The sequence below is a fragment of the Phascolarctos cinereus genome, unplaced genomic scaffold, assembly GCF_003287225.1.
Source record: "Phascolarctos cinereus isolate Bilbo 61053 unplaced genomic scaffold, phaCin_HiC Scaffold_5;HRSCAF=322, whole genome shotgun sequence".
In the NCBI taxonomy this organism is placed as follows: Eukaryota; Metazoa; Chordata; class Mammalia; order Diprotodontia; family Phascolarctidae; genus Phascolarctos; species Phascolarctos cinereus.
The window spans coordinates 286,576,507-286,600,817 of record NW_027555958.1 but is presented as its reverse complement, the minus strand read 5'-3'; the positions used below and the strand labels follow the sequence as shown (position 1 = coordinate 286,600,817).

At 43.3% G+C, this 24,311-nt stretch overlaps 1 protein-coding gene across 1 annotated transcript; it reads right to left on the bottom strand.

Annotated features, from left to right (window-relative positions):
- On the bottom strand, positions 1 to 24,311 carry CDR2L (cerebellar degeneration related protein 2 like). Its single transcript, XM_021002590.2, has 5 exons — positions 24,227 to 24,311; positions 8,499 to 8,611; positions 5,871 to 6,019; positions 4,586 to 4,750; positions 1 to 3,022 (listed from the first exon to the last, which is right to left on the bottom strand). The coding sequence occupies exons 1-5, from the start codon at positions 24,303 to 24,305 to the stop codon at positions 2,122 to 2,124; spliced, it is 1,407 nt and encodes a 468-aa protein (XP_020858249.1). The 5' UTR covers positions 24,306 to 24,311; the 3' UTR covers positions 1 to 2,121.

The following is a 24,311-nucleotide window of genomic DNA, read 5'->3' as shown; positions in this document are numbered from 1 at the left end:
TTGTTTTGCAATTGTGATAACTGTATTTCAATATAATCAGTATTTTACACATTTACAACGATGATGAAGGGGACCATGGCACAAAAAAGATTAAGAAACCCTGAGCTATAAAGTTTTCTAATAAAACAGAGGGTTGTGTATGTGTGAATGTTACAGAGACAGACAGGATCCATATCTTTGAAGGCAACTTTTGCTTTCAGAATACCTGATGCATTTTTTTTAATTTAAGAAGAGAATAAAGCATTTTGTAAATATATTTCTCTCATGTACACTTCAAAGGTGAAGCTGGTAGGATGCTAGGGTGCTGGAGTCTGGACAGGATGGAGTTCCTCCTTCCCACCCTCACCCTTATCCCGCTAGAAAGAGACGCACAAATGACTGGAAAGTTTCCCCTGCCCCACAGGGTGAAGATTCAAAACCAAGGGAATATAAAAGACCAGAGCCACCAGCTTCCATCACAGTGATGCCTCAAGAATAGGTTGGGTGCCTTTCAGGGATGCTTAAGAAAACTGCTTTTCTGGTTACAAATAAATAAGGCATGGGAGCTCCCAGTATTAGGAGCCAGGCAACTCTCTTCTTCCATCAGGCTCTATGGCTGCTAATGTTTATGGGGTCAGCAGACGGGATTGAGACTCTCAAATTTGGTGGCTTGGAGGCAGGGCTGTGAATCCCTGGACCTTCCCAGACTGAGCCAGAAAGGGGCAACAGCCAGTCAGGAAGAGTTAACCCCAGAAGAAAGTCAAAGCCTCTCCTCCCCACACCCCCAAATCAAGTGGGAAAAGGAAGATAAGAGAGGAGGCTGAGCCATCTTGGTGAAAAGTAGGAATTTTTCAGGAGGCAAAATATGTTCTTTCTCCCACCGGATGGAGAATACTGTATGAGATGGACAGTCTGTTAAGGCTGGCCCCAGGAGTGACAGGCTAGAAGGTGAAGCTCGAGTAACATGCTGGTTGTATATACCCAGGAGTGGGCACTGGATGGAGTATGTGAATGAGATATCATGGTCCCTGAGATAGGGGCAGACATAGTGAAGTCTGGGGTGGGGAAGGTAAGAAACCACACGCGCTCACATGAGAAAGAAGTGGTTCTGCTACAATGCTAGTCAGGGGATCCCAACTGCCACGAGGGGCATCCCCTCAAGTTGGGATTCCCCTCAGAGGCATTTTCAGGGAAGGCTGGAGAATGGTAAGCAGAGGAGTTTCAGCTCCTTCAAAGCTGGGTGAGGGTCTCTCCTCTTCCTCCCCAGAGCTCACTTGCTACAGACACGGTGCTGGGCTGGCTCCTGAGGGGTAGCCAGGACATCCCAGGGGACACAGACAGCTGGCTCCCAGATCTGGGGTGGCAGCAGGGGCTCTCTCTTCTCTCAGAGGGGGCTTTCTGCCTAGAGGAGGGCTGTCTGTCTCCAACCTGACAGGGATGACCTTGACCAAATGGCAGATGCCAAAAATGGAGTGATGAAAAACCTGGGTTTGGGGTGGCATTCCCAGCTAGGGTGTTGGGTATGGGTCCAGGAAACCAATCAGGACTGCAGGAGGCAGCTCTGGGTGGTCTCACTTCAAGTGCATCCAGTCTTGGTGGGGGGTGGGGGGGAGAACCTAGAATAATAAGAAAAAAATAATCCCCCAGATCCAGAATGGCTTTGAAAAGAAAGTTGGCCGTATGTCTGAGAACCAGCTACATGGCCTGAAGCCAGAGGGTTGGGGAGAGAGGGGCTTCTCCTGGGATGTCTGGCTTTTAAACTCTGGGATGCTTCATCAGGCTGACACAAAGGGTGATTGGGAGCTCCTGAGAAATGGGGTCAGTTTGTCTTCCTACCTCTTGCTCCCCAGTGCTTCCCAAACTCCTGCTCCCCGCCCCAGGAATGGGGGAGGGGTATTCTTTAGGTGTCTCTGGAACCATCATAAACTACTGTGTTCTCTTATGAGGTTTCTCCCTTCCCCCAACTCCCAATTCTTTCAGGGAGCCCTTCCAGCTTGGAGTGATAGCATCACATTCCAACTCGGAAGTCGGAAAGGGCTCCCTTTTACAGAAAGCTAGAGAAAGGAGGTGGGGGTACCTTGTATCCTGGGGGGAAGAAGAGGACTGGGGCAAGAGCAAGGGGGTTTGGGAAGCAGGCAGGGCTCACTTGCTACTATGGGTCTTGACCTTGCTGGCATTAATATCTGCCTTGGTCTTCTGGATCCGGGAAAAAATCTCCTTGAAGAGGGCCTTGTACTCAGGCTGGCTCTGCTCCAGCCTCTTGTCCACAGCCTCCACGTGCTGAATAAGGCTCTTCTCGCCCTGCTTTCCCCCTCCCCAGTCTTCCCCCAGGCCCTCCTCCCCGGCCCGGAAGTCACGGCAGGAGCTGTCTCGGGAGATGGGGCGGGAGGTCTGCACCCCGGTGTGCCGCACCCCATCTTTGTGCTGCCTACACTTGCTCAGCAGCTCCTCGTACTTCTCCAGCAGAGCGTGGTACTGTTCGTCCACCTCCCGCAGGATGGACATGCCCCGCTTGCGCACGCTGTTGGCGTGCAGGATGTAGTTGCCCATGTGGCGACTGGCCAGGTCTTTGGCCATGATGGCATTGAGGGCCGTATCACTGCAGCTCTTGCGCACCGAATGACCGGGGGAGGCTGCTGGTGACGGGACCCCGTCTTTACCCGCTGTCCCGTCCCCGCCAAGCTCGGGATCATCTGCCTCTGGCGCGTTGTTGAGAGGTTCCAGCAAGGCCTCGGACAAGTTGTCCTCCCGGCTCAGGAGGTACGTCTTCACCTGCTTCATCTGCTGTAGCTCCAGCACCTCGGCCTCCAGCTCCTGCACCCGAAGTTTGCAGCCTTCCATCTCACATACCCGCCGCTCCAGCTCCGAGTACTCCTGGATCACCGAGGTGTACTCCCGCTCCGCCCGCTCCTTCCGCTGCTTCTCCTGGCTCACCTGGGAACGCAGGGAGCTGACGATGGCCTGCAGCTGCTCGTTCTCCCGCTCCAAGGGCTTGGGGCTCAGATCCATTGAGGAGCTATGCAAGCGGAAGGCATCCTCATACCTGGGAAGGTAGAACTGGGTCACTGGGATCATGGTAATTAATTCCTTCCTCCTATAAAACGCCCAGCCAAAGAACGTTTTATTCTGTAAAGAATTCTTTAAAGAATGTAGATGGGTATAGACTTTCTCCAGCTTCTAGCCTGTGTGAAAAACATCTTATTTCTCACTGCCTCACTAAATGTAGGTAATGAAAACAATTTGTTTAATGTATCTTTTTTTTTTTTTAAGGCAGCTGGGGTTAAATGACTTGCCTAGGGTCACACAGCTAGTGTGAAGTGTTTGGTCTGAGGCTGGATTTGAACTCCTGACTTCAGGGCCGGTGCTCTATCCACTGCGCCACCTCGCTGCCCCGTGTTTAATATATCTTAACGTCTTTCTCTTTATAATCTGTATTTTCTTAGATTGGAAACTCTCAGACTGTATCAATTTAACTCACTTTGTATTGAGTCTGATGTGCACTGCCAGTCTTCAAGGCCAGGCTCAAAGGCCACCATCCTCCATGATTTCTGATCCATTCAAACCAAAGTATTCTTTTCCTCCTCAAATATTCTCAAAGCATTTTGTCTGGCTCTCTCCTTTGGCCCTACAACATACTACTTTGGATTAAATTTATCTGTATACATGTGTATTTTCTCCTTCCAACCTCCAGCAGATTGTGAGCCCCTCATCTTTGTATCCTCAGTGCTTAGCACAGTCACTTGTATACAGCAGTCACTTAATAAATGAATTGAATGTCATTTAAAATGCTTGTTATGTATCTGCTTTGGCAAGCTATAAACTTGTTGAGTTCAGTGGACCAGAGTGATCTCTAAGGTCCTTCCAACTCTGATAAATAAGGAATCTCAAGATAGTCTTTTAATTGTGTACAATTACATACATGGTACCCTCTGCATATAAATTTAATACAATACTTCCCTATTCAGCTGAGAAGGCCTTTCAGTCTATGGCTAGACAGAGCAGTCAGATGTGGGGGAGAAAAGAGCTGAAAATTATTGTTTGAAAATCACCCTCACATACAAATCAAGCATTCAGCAATGTCTTGGTGGAGCTCCCTGGGGAAAGGAGAGCCCTAAGAATGGGATATTTCTGGGAATGGAGTAGAAACAGGGTGGAGGTGATTCTCTCCCCAGCCCCCCCCATTCCATCAGAGAAGCAGGCCCCGTGCAGAAGGAATGCATTGTATTAAGCATAATGTGACAGAGTGCATGAAGGGGCAATGTCATGCCTGGGGATGGCTGGCAGTTGCAGGGACAGTAAAGGAGAAGATGGAAGGAAAGATGGCCAGGAAGAAGACATGCTTTAGGGCTAACTATCTCAGTGGGAACAGTCTCTCAGGAAACCAACTGTCCCAGTTAAAGAGCTAAAGCCTTGTCCTTTCTGTTTGTAGCAGGCCGTGTCTAGGAGAAAGCCATCCCTTCCCTGTCTGCAAAACTTGGTCTGAGACACTGAGACTCCTGGTTCCTAAGACCCTGAAGGTATCAGCGGCCAAGATATACCCCTCTATTTCCCAGGTCCCAACTCTGCTCTTGTACCCTTCTTTCCTCCCCCTCTGCCTCCAACATACCGGGGGCTGGAGCATAATTCCTTAAGGCAAGGGAAGGTGTGGATGGTTCTACGTCTCTCCCGCTTCTCTCTTCGGACCCGTAGCTGCTCCAAACTCCTGAGCTCTTCCACCTGTCCCTGAAGCTCTTCTACCTGGGTCTGAAGACTCTCTATGGTCTCTGTCAGGCTAAAGGATTGAGAAAAAAATCAAACAAACTGTTCATCCTATTATAATGTCTTTCTTCTAGTTCTGGGTCTTTAAGAACAGTACAGAGGGGAAGGTCAGCTCTGTGCCTGGCCCTCATCCAGGCATCTTCCTGCAGATAGAAAGACCAAGGGTGGAATCTTAATGTTGGCAGCTCTTTCTGGGTTAGGGGGTGATGTAGAATAAAAGAACAGTGGGTCAGCCCTGAAATGGATATGTGAGTAGTATGTGTGTCTATTTATCTATCTATGCATTAAAAATATTTATGAATATATGTATATATATACACAGGGTATATATACATATACATACACACCTATGTGTATATACATTCACCTATCTAGCTATCTGTGTATTCTATATATTTATATATGTACATATACACATCAATATGTCTAACATAAATTATATAAAGTAATGAATATATGAATACATGCAGGGTATTTTAAAAGCCTTAATGTATATGTGTCAATATACATATATACACATATTTGTGCGTATATCTATCTATACACACACACACACACACACACACACACACACATATATATATATAGAGAGAGACAGAGAGAGAGAGAGAGAGAGAGCGAGAGAAAGACAGAGAAAAAGCTTAAAACTGCACTAAGACTTTTGGGATATCCTGTATAAAATTTTATGTAGCACTTTAAGGGCTACAAAACACTTTACAGATGTGATCCCACTTGATTCTCACAACAACCCTGGGAGGTGGATGCCATTATTATCCCCATTTTATAGATGAGGAAACTGAGGCAGATCAAAGTTAAGTGACTTGCCCAACATCACACAGGAAGTATCTGAGTCAGAATCTGAACTCAAGTCTTCCTGACTCCCAAATCTAGCAGTCCACCCATGGTGGATCTTGCCTGGCTGCCTAGATCTAGTCATAAGAAGGAAATTTCTCCACAACTACTTGTCCAATATCTGCTCCAAACACCAAAATCCATAGGGAAGCATACTGCCCAGTACCTATGTGCACAGGCTTCTACATAAACATGTATCACACACATACATCCCCATGAGGAGGGCATCATTTTGCCTCCACCTGCAGAACCCAAGCCACAGCCACCGCGTGTGTCCTCACCTCTGGATCTTCTGCTGGGCAGCCTTACTCTCCAGCACCAGCTTCTGGTTGGACAGCTCCAGGTCTTGAGCGGTCACGTCTAGCTGCTCATATACCTTGGCATGCTGCTCATTCACTTGCCGCAGGGTGTCTAGTTGTTTTGTCAGGTACTGGGTTGTGTTGGTAAGGGAACAACACATTTTATATGGCACCTTAAAGATTGCAAAGTGTTTTGCAAATACACATCAACTCATTTGTTTCTCACATGCACCCTGTGAGCCTGGGTACTATGACTAATACTATCAATCCAGTTTTATAGATGGGGATGCTAAGACTCCAGTCATTCAGAAGTGACTTGCTTATGGCTATACAATTAGTAAGTGGCTGAATTGGGATTTGAATTGAGGTCTCTCCTGATACTGTGGGGGAGGAACTGAGTGGTTCTATTAAAAAGCAGGGGAAAAGACTGAAGAGGTGAAGGTTTTTGCCACAGTTCCTCAAATCACTAGATTTACTTGATTTTGAAGGATGATTCTGAAACAGATTAGGAGGGTGATACAAAACTCCAACGAAGACATAGAAGTCTAAATTACCCTCTGGATATTGAAAGAATGGAGGAAGGGAAGCGTACAGAGTCCTGGCCAATTAAAAAAAAAAGATCTTGGTCCCTTGTGGTTCTACCAGTGAAGCCCTAACCTATAGTTTGAATTATCTGCCTTCTTCCTTTCAAAAATCAGAACAAGAGTTCCAAGTCCATAGTATCTCATTGATTCTCCAAAATTTCCCAAAAATCAGTGATAGAGGATCACTTCCACAAGTTTATTAAATGACCCAGGATGTAGTTCCTCCCAGCCTAGTCACTTTCCAAGTACTTTTGGTCCATATTCAAGAGAGGTTCCATATTTGATAGTTTTTTAGTCCTACATAAATGGAAGAGTCCTGATGAATGTTTAATTAACAGGTGCTCCTCACAAACCCCCAAACTCCCTCCAAAAAACTATGCATGCCACACTTTTAAACTTAATCTGAATGAACATTTTCTTCATTACTTTCTTAAGTCTAGACAATCAACAAAATGATAAATCAAATCCTGATTTGTAGTATCTGCCAATTTCTGAGGTGTAAATGCTCACACTGAAAATTTAACAAATGGTTCTCTGCAAGTGGTTCTAACTGGCTCCAAAGACATCCTTTTGGCTTAAAGCATGTGCCCCTCTGAAAAATGGATAGATATTGGCTTGTTGACTAGTTGGAGAAAATCTAAGTAATTAATTTCCTTTCCACTCAAATGCAAATAATGTCTTTATTAATAATGACTACCTTAAGATGACAGCTTATTACTCCTTGGCAACTTTATGACAGACAGTCAATTGCAAGTCATGTCATCAACTCCCCAATATCATGGCCCTCTTTGAGAATGAAGGGCAAACACAACCTGTGAGTAGTTTGAGCTGCCTGAATGGGGACGCAGCTGGCCAGTTCCAATTGGGCAACTCAGCTCCTCTCCTCTCCCCTCCCTTTTCCCGCGCCCTTACCTGAGGGTGTTCTGCCCAAAGGAAGGTAAATTTTTAAAAATTAATTTATTTTGAATTATCAACAATCACTTCCATAAGCTTTTGAGTTTTAAATTTTTCTCCCCCTCCCTCCCCACGACAACACACAATCTGATACAGGCTACACATATACATTCCTATTAAACATATTTCCACATTAATGATGTTGTAAGTAAGAATTAGAACCAATAGGAGGAACCACCAAAACGAGGAAACAAAACACAACAGAAGAAAAAAAATAGTAAATAGTATGCTTCGATCTGTATTCAAACTCCATAGTTCTTTCTTCTTTGTGGATAGCATTTTCCATGAGGCCTTTGGCGATGTCTTAGATCCTTGTATTGCTGAGAAGGGTTAAGTCTATTAAAATTAGTCATCATACAACGTGGCTGCTACTGGGTACAAGTTCTCCTGGTTCTGCTCACTTCACTCAGCATCAGACCATACGAGTGGAAGGTAACTTTTGATGGCCAAAAGCTGCATACTTAACTTGGGGCTTACAGGCTAGATTTTCCTCTCAAAGACCAAGATTTAAACTCAATTCCCTCTGGAGCTCATAGATTGGACAACAATAGGTCCCTGCCCAAGCACCATTTAATGGTTATTTTTTGGGCCCTCCTGGCTCAGAGTGAATGTAAATAGAAACTGTTTCTCTTCTGGTGAGCAATCCTGAGGGTCTTCCCCTTCCAGTTTGATTTTTTTTTTTATTAAAGGGGCCATCCCTTGACTCACTCCTTAGAGAGGCCTATTCACTGAATGGTTGCCTCACTCAGAGTGAGAACTTGAGAAGACCTTAGCTTAAAAGGGCCAAGGTCTCCCACTGCATCTAGGGCCATCTCCAGTCGTCCTGATCAATGTCCGCACTGGACCCAGATGGCTCTGGAGGAGAAAGTGAGGCTGGTGACCTTGCACGGCCCTCCCTCATTCAAAACAAAGTCAATTGCAAGTCATGTCATCAACTCCCTGATGTCATGGGCCTCTTTGAGAACGAAGGACAAACACAACAACAACCAGTGAAGTGTTAGAAGTGGACAGGAGGAGGCAAGTCTTGCTGTTCTCTACCACTCATAGCCACCCAGTCTCCCAGCCTCCTTACCTCGATCTCCTGCACCTGTTCCTCGTTGGTAGAGTACATCTGCTGCAAGGACTCCTCTAGCTCTTTGTTCCGCTCCAACAGCGTCTTCCCCAGCTCTGCTGCCAAGTGTAGATCTGAGGAGGTTGAAAGTAGCACTCATGTTTGTAACCTTGGGGTGATCTTTCTCCCTCCCCTCCCATGTCATGGATTTATTGAGATCTGCTGACTTGATTTCGGTGATGTTTCCCATTTCTATCTCTTCCTCTCTATTCTTGCTGTCATTAATCTAGTACAGGTCTTCATTACCATCCATCTAGACCATTGCTATAATCTCCTAACTTGTCATTCCACCTCTTATCTTTTCCTCTTCCAAATCATCCTTCCCACCTCTGCCAAGTTAATCTCCCTTAGGCATGGCCTTGATCATATCACATCACTAGAACAATGGTTGCTGCTCAATTTCATCCGTATCTATGGAGACTCACAGAACCATTTAAAAATACAAAACAGCTTTCGGTACTGTTCTTTCATAATAAATTGTGGGAAAGTGAACAGAAGGTACTAAGAATCAGAGTTGTTATATTGACTATGAGCCTTAACTGTTGGTATTTGTAATATGTGATTGTTACGTCAAGATAGCGGATATACTCCTTGAGGAGTTGAAGCATATCCACATTGGCATTTTCAGTATAAATGAAATTAGAAGTTGTAGTTAAATAGAGTGGCTCACGGGTTCTCCTTGCTGAGAAGTGGAGAGATGAGTTCCATTATCAGCTCAGTTACATCATTTCATGGGACATAACCATCTTGCCTTGCAACACCCATGATGAGCATAAGCAGACTATCATAAACGTAACTCTAGCTTATATATCAACATCTGTTGCAGACGAGACATTCTATGAGTTTAATAAGATTCTCCAAGTCACCTTGGTGACTTCTATGGGAAGGCAGGTGAGGATGGCAAAAACTAATATTAGAAGATAAGAGCAGTTGCACGGCGATACACACCTGTGATCTAAGCTGCTGGAGAGGGTGGTGTCCCATCCCATCTCCCCTCCCCCTTTAATGTTAGTGGATTGCTTGAGTTCAGGAGTTCTGAGCTGCAGTGGGTTAAACCAATCAAGTGTCCAAACTAAGTTTGGGCATTAATATGTTGATTCCCTGGGGGTGGGAGGGTGCTACAACCAGGTTGCCTAAGGTGTGGAGCAAACAATCCCATGTCAGAAATGGAGGTCAAAGCTCTCTTGCCAATCAGTGGTGGAATTGGGCCCATGAGTAGCACCTGCCTGAGTGAGGGAAAGGAAAAGAGAGGAGAAAGTACAGGATAAAGGAGAAACAAAGATTTGTAGATTACTCAGAAACTTTTCCAACTTCTACATCCTGAATCTGTTCTTCAAGAAGAGAGCTGGAAGGAAAGTGACTAGAATGTATATATACCCTTTGTGCCAGAGATTCAACTGCCTGGCATATACCTAAAGGAGGTCAGTGTTATAAAAAGAAAGGCAAACATCAAAATACTTGTAGCAGAACTTTTTGTAGTAGCCAAGAACTAGAAATAAAGTACATGCCCTCTCTGCAGAGGTGCCAGAGAAGACACAAACACCAATCCAGAGTCTACTTACTCTTTTTTAGAAAATCTTTATGTGCCTATTAAATCATTTGTGAAAATATGGGAAGGGAGTAGGGCAGGGTTTCGAGATTTTCTGTAGCAAAGTGAATGCTCAGTCACACAAGTGATTGAGCCGTACAAAGAATATTAGCTTCTTCTGGGCTTGTTTGGTGAAAAACATTTTGATTCATCAGAATAAAACACAGTCTTAAAGGCTCTCCTCAAACAAGATGTCGGCCATTCACATGTTTAAATCATACAAGATTCTAAGACAGTTGCAACTATAGATATACCTTTGACTATGGTTCTACTGTGTATTAAAATCAAGTGAGGCATAAGAAATGGAGACACTTAAGATGCTGCCTAGTATTAGTGTTCTGACAGGGGAGTTGGGGGGTGTGGTGGAGAGAGTGGGGGGCCTAAGACCTCGAGTTCAAATCTGGCTTCAGACACTTACTAGCTGTGTGACCCTGGGCAAGTCACTTATAACCTCTGTCTGCCTCAGTTTCTTTGTCTGTAAGATGGGAATAATAGTAGCACCTCCCTTCCTCCACTGTAAAAATCAAATGAGATAATACTTCCAATGTATGCATTTGTAATGTAATTGTATGGTGGCACAGAGTAAGCACTTTATAAATGTTAGCTATTATTATTACTATTGCCCCGAATCCAAATAGAAGGACTGTCTATTAATGGTGAGATTCTCCAAATGCTCCTTGATAATCGCATCAAGTCCTGGGACTCTGTAAAACTTCTGCATCTTTTTGAAGACACAGTCATGGTAATCAGCCTAACCACCCATATGAAAAACCCAAGCAGATGGAAAACATGTGTTGCTCAGATCACACAAGCTCACTGAGCTGGTCCACTAGCATTCATATCCTGGACAAGTGCTGCATCTGGGAGAATGAAAAGAGCACAAATAACATCGAATAGGAAGTAATTAGACTGGATCATATTGGGAACTGGGTAATGCCTTCAATGATTCCAAACTGCTTCGTGCTGCCACATCCCATCTCTTTAATAGTGATGTCTTCCATCACTTATTAGTGATGCTCTATAGCTAAAAATAATATAACATGACAATTTCTAGAGTCAAAATTGCAGATGGCCCAAAGGACAATGGGAATATGTATGGTAGGCATAGTGCAGTGTAGGATATAACTGATGACCCGTGTGTGACAAGTGGGGACAAGAAGACATGAAGGACCTGTGTGACCAGCAGAAGAGAGGGCCTGCTCATATAGACAGAGTGAAGGATGACAGAGCTGGAGTGTCATAGTGAAATACTAAAAGAGGAAGGCCTTGATGTTATTGGGTAGATTCTCACAGAATCACAGAGTTAGGAGGGACTTCAGAGGTCATTCGGTACAATTCACCCCCCCCCCCAATCTTTACAACATACGTTGAAAATGGTGGTCCCTATCTTTAGAAAGGGGAAACCCATTTTAACTGTGGGCAACTCCAATGGTTTGGAAGTTTTCCCCACACATTAAGCTAAAAAAAATGTCTTTAATACCTATTCTTTCCAGTTGTGCCTCTTGGGATCAAAGACAATAAGCCTAATCCCTCTTCCACATGACTTATATAGACCTAATCCCTCAAGCTCATGAAGACAGCTACCATCTCCAAACATTCCCACTTCCTTCAATTGATTCTCACACAGTACAGTCTTGAGGTCCCTCACCACCCTCATCCCTCTACCCTCTGGTTGTTTCTACTTTAATCTAAATCCTAATCAAAATGTGGCACACAGGACTGACTATAAATGTGACTGTGTTGGGGTGGTTGGTGAGGAAATCATTCTGGATCAATGAAGCACCAGCAATTCATTTGATGATATTACAGAACAAGGAACTTTGTGGGAAAGAGGCACTCCTCAGGGAGCTGCATAGTCATTCTAGTTCTTTGCTACCAAGATATGTGCTCTTTGCTGGGCTGGCACCTGGGGAGTTGTAGATAAGTGTAAAATCAGTTTCAATATCAGCCTCTTCTCCAGATACTATAAAAACCGAGAGGTTTTGGAAAATGTGGGCAATGAGGATTTAACCACTATTTCCTGAGGAGTCAGTGGGGATCGAGTTTTAATAATTTGCAAAGAAATTGAGTTTTAATTGTCATCTGCGAAGATACCATTTTCCTGTCATGGCTGGAGACAGAGCATATAGAGAAAGAATTTATTTCCTGAGAGGAATATGTGTAATGTTCATACAGGGTATCCCAAGCTATCAAAGCTTAAAACTGCACTAAGACTTTTGGGACACCCTGCATTGTAAATAAAAAAGAGGAGGAGTCTTAGGGAGAGACTTCAACTGGTATCCTGAAAAGCTGAATGGTAGGACTGTTTCAAAAGTGAGAAGTCAAGGGTAGAAGTGATGGTTAGAGGTGACTGGTTGTGATCTTTCTCACTGTTAAAATATTATAAATAATTATGTATGACTTTGTGTTATTATTTGTTACTTTGTTAATAAATTGTATACCAACAATAGATGCTTATTTAAACCTAGGAGACTGAGAATTTTCATATAGAGAAAGATGAGTAACTGCCTATGGGAAAAGAAATTTCTCTACTTTATCAAATAAATAATAATTAACAAAGTTGGGTGGGTGCTGAGAGCTACCCTCTTAATGGCAAAGAGTTTACAATTTTAGTAATTAATAAAGACTACTATAAAGTGATTTTCCTTGAGCACAGATCTGACCACTTTATTCCCCCTTGGTTGATAAATGCCATGGCTTCCTATTGTCTCTAGAATCAAACATAAACTACCTTGCTAAGCTTTTAAAGCCCTTTAGAACCTTAACCCAGCCTATCTTTCCAGCCTGTTGCATATTTTTAACCTTTTGCACTCTGCCATCCAGCCAAATTAGCCTCCTCTCAGCTTCTCACACACAATATTCCATTTCCCACCTCCACCTTTGCCCTGGCTGTCCCACTTGCCTGGAATGCATTCCTTCTTCATCTCTGATTCACAGAACATACAGACCTACAAATACACTCTTGGATTACTTTAGAACTAGGGATGATGATAATGCATATGATAATGAGTTAAGTAGCAGGCTGAGGGATGGCCACCCGATGAGTGTAGTTGACCCTAAAACTTTGCTAATGACGATTATTGTCTGTCTGGTCCTGGAAGCCACTCCAACCCCCTTGGTAGTATATAAAAGTAAGGTTCAGTAACTTTTTCTTATTTGGACTTTTAAAAAAGTGCTTTCTTTCCCTTGTCCTTCCATCAAAGGGAAGAATGGCTTTCTCTCCCTCTCCTTCCCCATCCCCCCATTCCATGAGGCAATGATGGCTACAAACACATTGCAGCTGGTACAGATGTTTTCCTAGTAAGTTCTCACAGAAAAGAGCCCCTGGCAAGTTTTTTTCCACCTTGCTGTTTTCTTCCCTGTGCAGAGACCTTCAGGTAGCCATCCTGAGAAATGGAATTTTGTTGTTGTTTTCAACTGTTTTCAGTCACGACTCTTTGCGACCCCTTTTGTGGTTTTCATGGCAAAGATACTGGAGTGGTTCACCATTTCCTTCTCCAGCCTGTTTTACAGATGAGGAAACTGAGGCACACAGGGTGAAGTGACTTGCCCAGGGTCACAAAGCTAGTAAGTGTCTGAGGCCAAATCTAAACTCAGAATAATGTCTTCCTGACTCCAGGCCTGGCACTCTATCCACTTTGCCACCTTGGCAATAACCTTGTAGATCAAGAGTTCTAGAATTTCACAGCTGGCTATCAGCCAGTCACTGGGAGGAGAACTTCTTGAAGAAATCACCACCACTAGCTTATCCTGTAGCAGCTATAAAGTGATTTTCCTTAAGCATGATCTGACCAGACCACTCCCTACTCAGTAAGCTCGAGTAGCATCCTATTAATAGCTTCTAGAATAAAATAAAAACTCTTTTGTTTAGCTTTTAAAGCTGTTTTCTCAGCCTTGCTCTGACCCATCTTTTCAGCTTTGTTGTACATAACTTTCCCACCCAAACTCCTCAACCTAGCTGAACTTTCTGTCACACAATATTCCATCTCCCATCTCCACATCTTTGCACGGACTGTCCCACATGCCTGGCATGCACTCCCTGAATATTTCTTTTCCTTCAAGACACAACCCAAGCATCATCTTTTACATGAAGACTTCCCTGATTTCTTTGACCACGACATCCCTCTCTCTCAGATTACCTTGTATTTAACTTGTTCAATAGCTTAGTCACGTCCAACTCTTCGTGATTCCATATGGAGTTTTCTTGGCAGAGATACTGGAGTGGTTTGCCATTTTCTTTTCCAGTGGATTAAGGCAAACAGAGGTTAAGTGACTTGCCCTCGTCACATAGCTAGCAAGTGTCTGAAGCTAGAAGCCAGGTTTGAATTCAGATCTTCCTGACTGTGGGCCCAGCTCTTTATCCACTGAACCATCTATTTACCCCACATTTAACTACTCTATATTTATTTGTATTTATTTTCTTCATATTTATCCCGGATTTATTTATGTCCCTGTTGTCTTTCCCTTTAGAATGTAAGCTCCTTGTGAGTAGAAATTGTTTTGTTATCTTTGTATGCTCAGCGCATAGTAAGCACTTAATAAGTGCTTGTTGATTGACTGATTGATTGACTGTTTTTAGATGAGAAGCCCAAGCAATGCTCCAGCTGGCCAGAAGATCTGGACCTGGTGAGTTGCTCAAACAGTGCAGAACGTGGGGGCAGCTAGGTGGCCCAGTGGATAGATCTCCGGCCCTGGGGTCAGGAGGACCTGAGTTCAAATATGACCTCAAACACTTGACACTTACTAGCTGTGTGACCCTGGGCAAGTCACTTAACCCTCACTGCCTCAAAAAAACAAAAACAAAAACAAAACAGTGCAGAACGTGAAAGATCTGTCCGGTTGTCCATCCTACCAAGGGTTTTTACCTTTCACGGGGAGGTAGATGAGTATTATGGGCTCTTTTGGATCCTTGGTTTTTCTGTATATATTGTGAATTTTTCGAGTCTTCTGTGTCTCGAGTACTCTCTGTAGTATAGGAAATGAACCGCTGCCCCAGACATGAGCCATATCTAAGCTTTGCCTTATTTTTATTTTTTAAATTTATTTTTGAGGCCAGGTCTCCCTATCGTACCCAGGCTGGAAGCACAAGGGAGTTTACAGGCCTGATACCAATATAGATTGGCATGAGATCTTTGACCCATTTTCCTACCTGGGCTAGTTCACCCTCCTTTAGCAGCCTGGTGGCCCTCCTCACCATAATGCTGTTGTTCAGTTGTTTCTGACTCTTTGTGACCCCATTTGGGGTTTTCTTGGCCAAGAAACCATTTGACATTTCCTTCTCCAGCTCACTTTACAGATGAGGAAACTGAGGCAAACAGGATTAAGTGACTTGCTCAGGGTCACACGGCTAGTAAGTATCTGAGGCCAGATTTGAACTCAGGTCCTCCTGACTCCAGGCCTGGCACTTTATCTGCTGCACCATCTAGCTGCCAAGAGATGACGAAGGGGATGATTTCAGAAAAACCTTGTGGAGAAGGGACTGTTTCCTTTATTAGAGGCAGCGAGGTGGTACAGTGGACAATGCTGGACTTGGGAGTCAGAGAAACCTGAGTTTGAATCGTGCCTCAGACATGCACTAGCTGTGTGTGACCATGAGCAAGTCATTTGACCTCTCTCAGGCTAAGTTCTCTCATCTGGGTATTTGCTACTACTACTACTACTACTACTACTATACTCTGCTACTACTGGTGTTGCTGCTACTACTACTGCTGCTGCTGCTATTACTAGTACTACTACTACTACTACTACTACTACTACTACTACCCATTTGTATAGTACTTTAAAATTTACTAAGCATAAAAATGTTATCTCATTTGATCTTCACAACCACCCTGGGAGGCAGATGTTATTATTATCTCCATTTTACAGATGAGGAAACAGAGGTAAATGGCAATTAATGTTTGTTAAATGATGGATTGACTAGGTTGTTTCCCTTTAATTGTCTTCACTTATTACAAGAGAGGGTTCAATTGTTCAATTCCCAGTTGAGGTTGGTCTGTGGGGTTGGTGTGGATATGTAGGCATTACATTGATGTAAAAACAAAAAGCAAGCATAAACCTTACTTGTTATTATTATCATCATCATCATTATTAAAGAAAATGTTTGAATGCTAGAGAGGAAGAATACCAGCTTAGAGGAAGGGACTGTGGATTGTATATGGGGTTAAATGGTTCAGAGGAAAAAAGAAACTTACTTCTGGAAAGACCTCCAAGGGACAAAAGGATCCCTGAATTAGGGCATGGGGGTTGCAGAGTGAATAATTTCAACATGTGACTCTGAATGGACCTGGTAGAGAGGGCTGAGGAACCCAAGAATTGGGGCTAATCTGGAAGCCAAAAAAAAAAAAAAAGTAAAAAGTACTCTCTTAAGAGTCTGATTAATGAATTAAACTGTGTCAAGCTAATTTAAGCCATGAGCCCATGTAGTGATATTTCATAAACTACTTACTGTGTAAGTGGGAGCTAAGGACATTGTTGATCATTTTATCAGCTAATATAGCTCTACCCTTTTCTGGCTGAGCATGTTTGGAAGAGAGTCAGTAGGAGAACTGTATGCGTGTGGAGCCCAGAGAGAGCTCGTTGGACACAACGACTCTGACAGACCGAGAATAGAAAGCTCGAACCTGAGGAGACAGACTTTATTTCAGGGCTGTCAGGAGCAGAGAGAAATAATAATAGCTCACATTTATGTAGTGTTTTATTCATTTATTTTGGGTGAGGCAATTGGGGTTAAGTGACTTGCCCAGAATCACCCAGCTAACACAGAGTGTTATGTGTCTGAGGCTGGATTTGAATTCAAGTCCTCCTAACTCCCGGGTCTACCCACTATGCCACCTAGCTACCCCTATACAGTGCTTTAAAGGCTTGCAAACTGCTTAACATCCTCTTATTTCATTTAAGCCTCCCAACTATGAGGTGTTATCTCCACTTTACAGGTGAGGAAACAGGCATTCAGGGCAGCTAGGTGGCAAAGTAGATAGAACACTGGGCTTAGAATCAGGAAGACTCATCTTCCTGAGTTCAGATATGGCCTTCTTAGACACTAAGTAGCTATGTGACCCTGGGCAAGTCAGTTAATTATTGTCTGCTTCAGTTTCCTCATCTGTAAAGTGAGCTGGAGAGGGAAATGGCAAACCACTCCAGTATCTTGGCCAAGAAAACCCCAAATGGGGTCACAGAGAGCAGGGCCTGACTGAACAACAATAAGCAGGCTTTCAGATTACCTTCATATTTTCTATATATACCTTGCATGTCCCTAATTATTTGTATACTATAAATATTTATTCACATTTTATTACAATATTTACATATTGTAAATAATTTTAATGTAAACTCCTTGACAGTAGGGACTTTGAAAATAGATTTTCTTTCTTTGTATCTCCAGCATAGTTCCTGACACGTAATCGACTCTTTTTTTTTGGGCTAGGTAATGGGGTTAAGTGACTTGCCTAGGGTCACACATCTAGTAAGTGTCAAGTGTCTGAGGTCCGATTTGAACTCAGGTCCCCCTGACTCCAGGGCTGGTGCTCTATTCACCTCACCACCTAGCTGCCCCCACCTAATAGACTTTTAATAAATGCTTATTGATTGACTGAGACTCAGGTTAACTGATTTGCCTGGGGTCATATATCTAGTTAGTACCTGAAGCAAAATTAGAACCCAAGTCTTTCTGACTTCCAGTCTAGGGGTACTATGGACTATGCCACTCTGTCTCTCAGAAAGGAGATCTACCTCCAAAAGAGGCGAAAAGGAAGAAATGAAGCAGAGTGAGAAGCAGTGAGACTCACTCAAGAGGAAGTGCTTATACTGTCCATGTAAAGAGACCAGAAGTCTTACCTAAGGACCTGAAAAATGGCAACTCATGGGTCTAGAGTCTGGGCCATCTTTGAGGGGCAGGATACTAAGATCCCTCTTTCTATAAAAGTCAAAAGTTGGAAGACAGGAGGAGTCATCCATGGCACTGGTACAAGTCCTTGTCATTTCATGACTCAGCAGCCACCTTTTACTGAGAATGAAAGTGGTACCTACAGCTCTCTCCATGCTTGGTGAGGAGGAAGGGGAAAGTGTGTCTGATGCTTAATAATTAATAGGCTTTTCTATTTTTACAGGTGCTTGAGGCAGCAGACAGAGGGGACACAGCATGGATCTAGGATCTCTTTTCCCCTCCACCCCCCACCAATAAGAACAGGGACCTGCCTCAAAGTCACATAGGTGATAGAACCTGACCTATTTGGTCAAGACAATAAACAATGGCGAGTAACAGCCACACTGGGGGTGGGGAGAGGGAAGTGGAAAAGGTCACTAAAATTTATTTTTATTGATGAAAAAAAAGTCTTTACATCACATTCATTTCTAACCATGTCCTTCCCTATCCAGTGGGCCATCCCACTGTGACAGAGATTTTAAAAAACAGATTTAGTAAAACCAACCAACATATCAACTATGTCTGACAGCATATAAAATATTTGAGCTCTATAGTGCCCCACCTCTGAAATGAAGGGTGGGAGGTATATTTCCTCTAATCTTCTCCATGGCCAAGCTTGGGCATTATAATTATACAACGTTCAGATTTTTTTCTCAGAAAAGTAATTTTCAATAATAAAATATTTGGTGTGCTTTTTAGGGACAACTTCATTTTCAATAGTCTGATTTTATGGGACCTTCCCCCATAACCCTTTCCATTCTTCACTCTTCCTTTCTATCTTCTACATCCAGGGGCTACAGGCTATTAATTGATAGGCCTATCATTACCATTAGTAAAAGAGACTGGATCCTGAAGACTAGTATTCTGTGAGCTTCTGCTCCTAGACCATTCTCTGGATGCTATCATCCAGTTTGGACTTCCCTTATCTCTTAGGTTCTTTAGCTGCTAAAAGGATAGCCTGTATTATTGCTCAGTATTAGGTAGCTAGCTTGGATCCATCCAGGACTTTTAGAGTTGGAAAGTCCTTAGAGATTATCTGGACCTTAAAAATCACTCATTCATTTATTTTTAAAAGAATGTATTTTGACTAATGTGGAAATATAACCTATATCAACATGCTTACCATCTTAGGGAGGGTTGGGGAAGGAAGAGAGGGAGGGAGAAAATTTGAAACTCAAAAATTTTATTAAAAAAATGAACGTTAAAAATTGTCTTTACATGTAGTTGGAAAAAATAAAATGCTATTTAAAAATAAAAATAATGTATTTTACTTTCATGTCACAATGATTAAAATAGTGTAAATGAAAACAGTACCAAAGAATACTGACCTCTGATGAACCAATATGACCTCTGAATAACCAATTTCGACCCCTGAAAAGAGATGACAAAATTCGCTTCTCTCTTGTTGGTATGGAGGTGGGTGACTACAGGTATAGAAAGTTGCATATGAAATCAGATGCTGTCTTTTTGTTAATTTTTACTTAACTATTGTTCTTTGTTACAGGGTTCAACAGGAGTGGGAGTAGAGAGAAAAGCATCAATAAAAAAATTTTTTAAGGGGAAAAATAAGATCTAAGTTGGTTGATTTTCTTTCCTATTCTTTTTTTTAGTATATTGATTTATTAAGTAATTGTGACCTTTAAAAAAGTCCAAGAGACATGATTCTTGGCCAATTAGCCATCTTATTCATAATGCCAGCATTATAACTAAAAAAAAAAAAAAAGATGGTGGTGGCTGGACCTATTCTAATGAACTTTGAATGCATTAAAAGAATTTTTAATGCATTTCTTATTTTATTTTTTAAATTAATTAATTATTTTTTAGTTTTCAACATTCATTTCCACAAGATTTTGAGTTCCAAATTTTCTCCCCATCTCACCCCTTCCCTACCCCAAGACAGTATGCATTCTGAATACTCCTTCCCCTAATCTGGCTTCACTTCTATCTTCCCCCTTCTCTTATCCCCTTCCCCTTTTATTTTCCTGTAGGGCAGGATAGATTTCCATATCCCACTGCCTGTATATCTTTTTTCCCAGTTACATTTTTAATATGTTTTTAAAGTTTTGGGTTCCAAATTCTCTCCCCTCCTCCCTCCCCACCCACCCTTATTGAGATGGCAAGCAATACAGGTATACAGGTTATACATGTGTAGTCATGCAAAACCCTTCCACAGTAGTTATGTTATGAAAAACTAACTATATTTACCTTCTTCCTATCCCACCCCCCATTTATTCTATTCTGTCTTTTGACCCTATCCTTCTTCAGAAGTGTTTGCTTCTGATTACCCCCTTCCCCATCTACTCTCCCTTCTATCATCTCCCCCCCCTTATTCCCTTCCCCCCTATTTTCCTGTAGGGTAAGATAGATTTCCATACCCAATTAGGTGTGTATGTTATTCCCTCCTTAAACCCAATCCAATGAGAACAAAATTCACTTATTCCCTCTCACCTTCCCTCACTTCCCCTCCACTGTAAAAGCTTTTTCTTGTCTGTTTTATGGAAGATAATTTACCCATTCTACTTCTCTCTTTCTTCTTCTCCCAGTATAATCCTTTCTCACCCCTTAATTTTATTTTTAGATATCACCCCTTAATCTTCAACTCACCCTGTGCCCTCTATCTATCTATCTATCTATCTATCTATCTATCTATCTATCTATCTATCCATATTTTTTCCTCCAACTACCCTAATACTGATAAAGATCTCATGAATTACTAATATCATCTTTCCATGTAGGAACATAAACAGTTGATTTTCTTTTTGAAAGTGCCCTGAACTTATGATGAAAAATGCTATCCACCTTCAGAGAAAGAACTAATAGAGTCTGAATGCGGGTCGAAGCATACTTTTTTTTTAAACTTTCCTTTTCTTTTTTGTCTGTGTTTACTTTTGCATTCACTTTGAGTCTGCAGCAATCAATAAACATTTACTAAATACCCACCATATGCCAGGCACTGTGCTTGGCACTGGGCATATAAAGACAAAAAAATGAAAGTCCCTGGTAGTGGTTCAGTGGATAGAGTATTGGAGTTGGGGAGGCGTGAGCTAGATACACAACTCATATACTTACTAGTTGTGTGACCTTGCACAAAGCTTTCAGCCTCAGTTTCCTCATCTGTAAAATGGAGATAAGAACAGCACCTACTCCAAGGAGTTGTTGTGAGAGTCAAATGAGAGAATGTATATGAACTGCTTTATGAACTTTTTTTTTTCTGTGAGGCAATTGGGGTTAGGTGACTTGTCCAGATCACACAGCTAATAAGTGTCAAGTGTCTGGTCTGAGGCTAGATTTGAACTCAGGTCCTCCTGACTCCGAGGCTGGAGCTCTATCCACTGTGCCATGTAGCTGCCCCAAGGACTCCTCTTCATGAGGAGAGATAACATGTATGATATATACAAAATTTATGAAAAATAAATTCAAGGTAATTTGGCAGCAGCTAAGGCAACAAATGGGCAGCTACATGGCACAGTGGATAGATCACCAGCCTGGAGTCAGGAAGATCTAAATTCAAATCTAGACTCTGATATTTGCTAGCTGTGTGACCCTGGGCAAGTCATTTAACCCCATTGCTCTTAGTTTCCTCATCTGTAAAATGAGCTGGAGAAGGAAATGGCAAACCACTCCAGTATCCTTGCAAAGAAAACCACGACTAAACAACAACAAGGCAATAAATAAAAGCATATAATAATAATAACTGACAATTATACAGGATGTCCCAGAAGCTTAAATGGGTTGAAATAGCACCAAGACTTTTGGGACACCTTGTATAACAGTATAAGGTTTACAAAGTACTTTGCATGTATGACCTCATTTAGTGCTCTTAAAAATCCTATGAGGTTTTTAAGGGAATAAGCATTTATATATAGCACCTGCTATGTGCCAGGCACTGTGCTAAGCATTTTATGAATATTATCTCCTTTGATCTTCACAAAATCCATCCCAAGGTAGGTGCTGTTATTCCTATTACTTGAGGAAACTGAGGCAGGCAATGGTTAAGTGACTTGCCCAGGGTCACATAGCTAGTAGGTGTCTGAGGCTAGACAGGAACTCAGATGTTCCTGACTCTTGGCCCTGAGCTCTATCTACTGCACCACCTAGCAAGGCATTAAATAAAGGAAGCAACAAGTCTCAGTATAGAAAAAGGAAAACTGAGTAGCCTCAAATCTCCCTCAAATCCCTGCAATAAATCAGAACTCAGGCCTGGTTTGAGTCCCAGCTCTGCCATTTATAGTCACCAGGGGTAATCCTATCATGTCTTTGGCCTCAGTTTTCTCTTCTGTAAAATAAGGGGATTAACCTAAATAATCCCTTCTAACCTCAACCCTATAATTCAGTAATGAACAGATACAGGACTACTTGGTCTTTACTTTATTTGGATGTGAATGGGGGTTGGGGTACAGGGACTTTTTTTTTCTCAAGTAGTCTCACAGCTCTAACCTTTCCAGCCTTAACAATACAGAATTCTGTGGGACCTTCTGGCAAATCATTTAATGTCTTTTGACCTCGGTTTTCTTATCTGTGAAATGGAGGACCTAGACCAAGTGACCTCTAAATTTCTCTCGTTTTACAGCCTCCCACTAATCTTCCTGGAGCATGGAAGAAACATCCGGCACAGCTGGGCTGAGAGTACAGGCAGTCCCCGTTTTTGCCCATTTCTCCTCCAGAGTATTAAATCTTAATCCATTTCTCCAGCTCCCTCCCACATCTGGAATAGGCAGGGTGCCAAAGTCTTCATTAAGGGTGTTATGAATAGGAATAAAGGCAGCAGTAATATCGTCATCAGTTGCCTTTTTTTTTTTAAGATGCCTTATATTTGAAGTTTGGTGGAAGAGGAAGGAAAGAGAAAACCAATCTCAGACACCTTCAGAGCTCTCTGTCCTCTTCCCAGCAGAGATCAAAAGCGATAAAACCTTTGCCCTTGCCAACAGGGAGACTGAAGCCTGGAGCCACCACATATCAGTAGTCCTTGCTTCCAGGTCTGAACTTTGGGATTAGTTAACTGGGGTCTTTCTGGGAACAAGGATATGACCTTATAAGTCTATGGTCAGCTAGAGAGTGTGAGGTGAGATACTGGGCATAAGAGGGAAGGAGGAAACAGACCAGGGGCAAGATCTGCGTAGAATCCGTGTACTAGGAGCAAAATCGTGAATCATACCCTTGCATCCAGGCTCTAACCAAGAGACTAGCACTGTGGGCCCAAGACTGATGCCAGCTGCAATGAGGCCAAGCTCTGGCCCTCTCTTAGCTCTCTCCCTTCCTGCTGGAAACACTCCCTCCCCCCTTCCTGAATCAGCAGTGATGTCACTTCAGCCACCTCACCACCACCCCCCTCACCCAGTCACAGAGGCTGACCCATCCTTGTTCCCCCTTACAGAAAAGCCTGACTCCCACTTTCTTTGGCTTGGTTCCCTTGGGATCCCAGTTGCCTCTCCAGGTTCCTGCTCCGGCCCGGCCCCTTTCCCCCCTACCCGTTTTTCAAGCTGAATGGAGGGTGCTAAGGGCCCTCCTTCGGAGTCCACTACCTCACTACACATTGCTGACTAGCCCAGAGTCCTTGAAAGAGGGTCTGTTGCATCCTCCTTAAGTTGGGGGGAACTTTCCTGAGCTACTGAGGTTCTCCCAACCTGAGTGGTAGGGAGAGATGCTGGTTCAGCTAAGGCAACTAGGAATCACCCTTCCCTTCCACAAAATGTTACAAAAGGTGCCCCCTCCCTCAAGTTTTCAGGGTCACCCCCTCTTTTTTTCCTGACTCTTTCAAGTACTAAAGAGGTACTTTGGCAGGTGTGTCCTTCCTGAGATTGGGTGTGTGTGTGTGTGTGTGTGTGTGTGTGTGTGTGTGTGTGTGTGTGTGTGTGTGTGGTGGTAGCTGGACAAGGGGATGCTCCACTCCCAGGAAACCACTTCTTAGGATGTTGGGGTGGGGGGGAAGAGAAGGGTAAGAAGTGAAAGAAGAGGAAGAGGAGAAGAAGGGGGAGCAAGAAGAGGAGAAAGCCAGGACTTCCACTAGTCCCCAGCCCGCTGTCAGGTCAAGGTAACCACTGGCAGCTCCCTCGTTTCCTCCAGAGCCCCGGGCAGCCTGGCCGGACGCATCGCCCCAGGAGCGCAGTGCGCCCCGTCGGATCACTCCCGCCCCTAGCCGCGGCGGTCTGCCGGGCAGGGGGCTCTCCGGCTCCTTACCGTGCTCCAGGTCTTGCTGGTCGTACCAGGACTCCTCATCCTCCCCGGAGTAGTCCTCCATACCTCCGGCTCTCCGCATGGGCCC

What these genes read in the sequence shown, in the direction of transcription:
- CDR2L (XM_021002590.2), bottom strand. Translation starts at nt 24,305, where the DNA reads ATGCGGAGAGCCGGAGGTATGGAGGACTACTCCGGGGAGGATGAGGAG. An exon ending in CCAGCAAGACCTGGAGCACG is followed by an intron (nt 8,612 to 24,226) that starts GTAAGGAGCCGG and finishes CAACCTCCTCAG; the next exon opens with ATCTACACTTGGCAGCAGAG. An exon ending in GCCCAGCAGAAGATCCAGAG is followed by an intron (nt 4,751 to 5,870) that starts GTGAGGACACAC and finishes TCAATCCTTTAG; the next exon opens with CCTGACAGAGACCATAGAGA.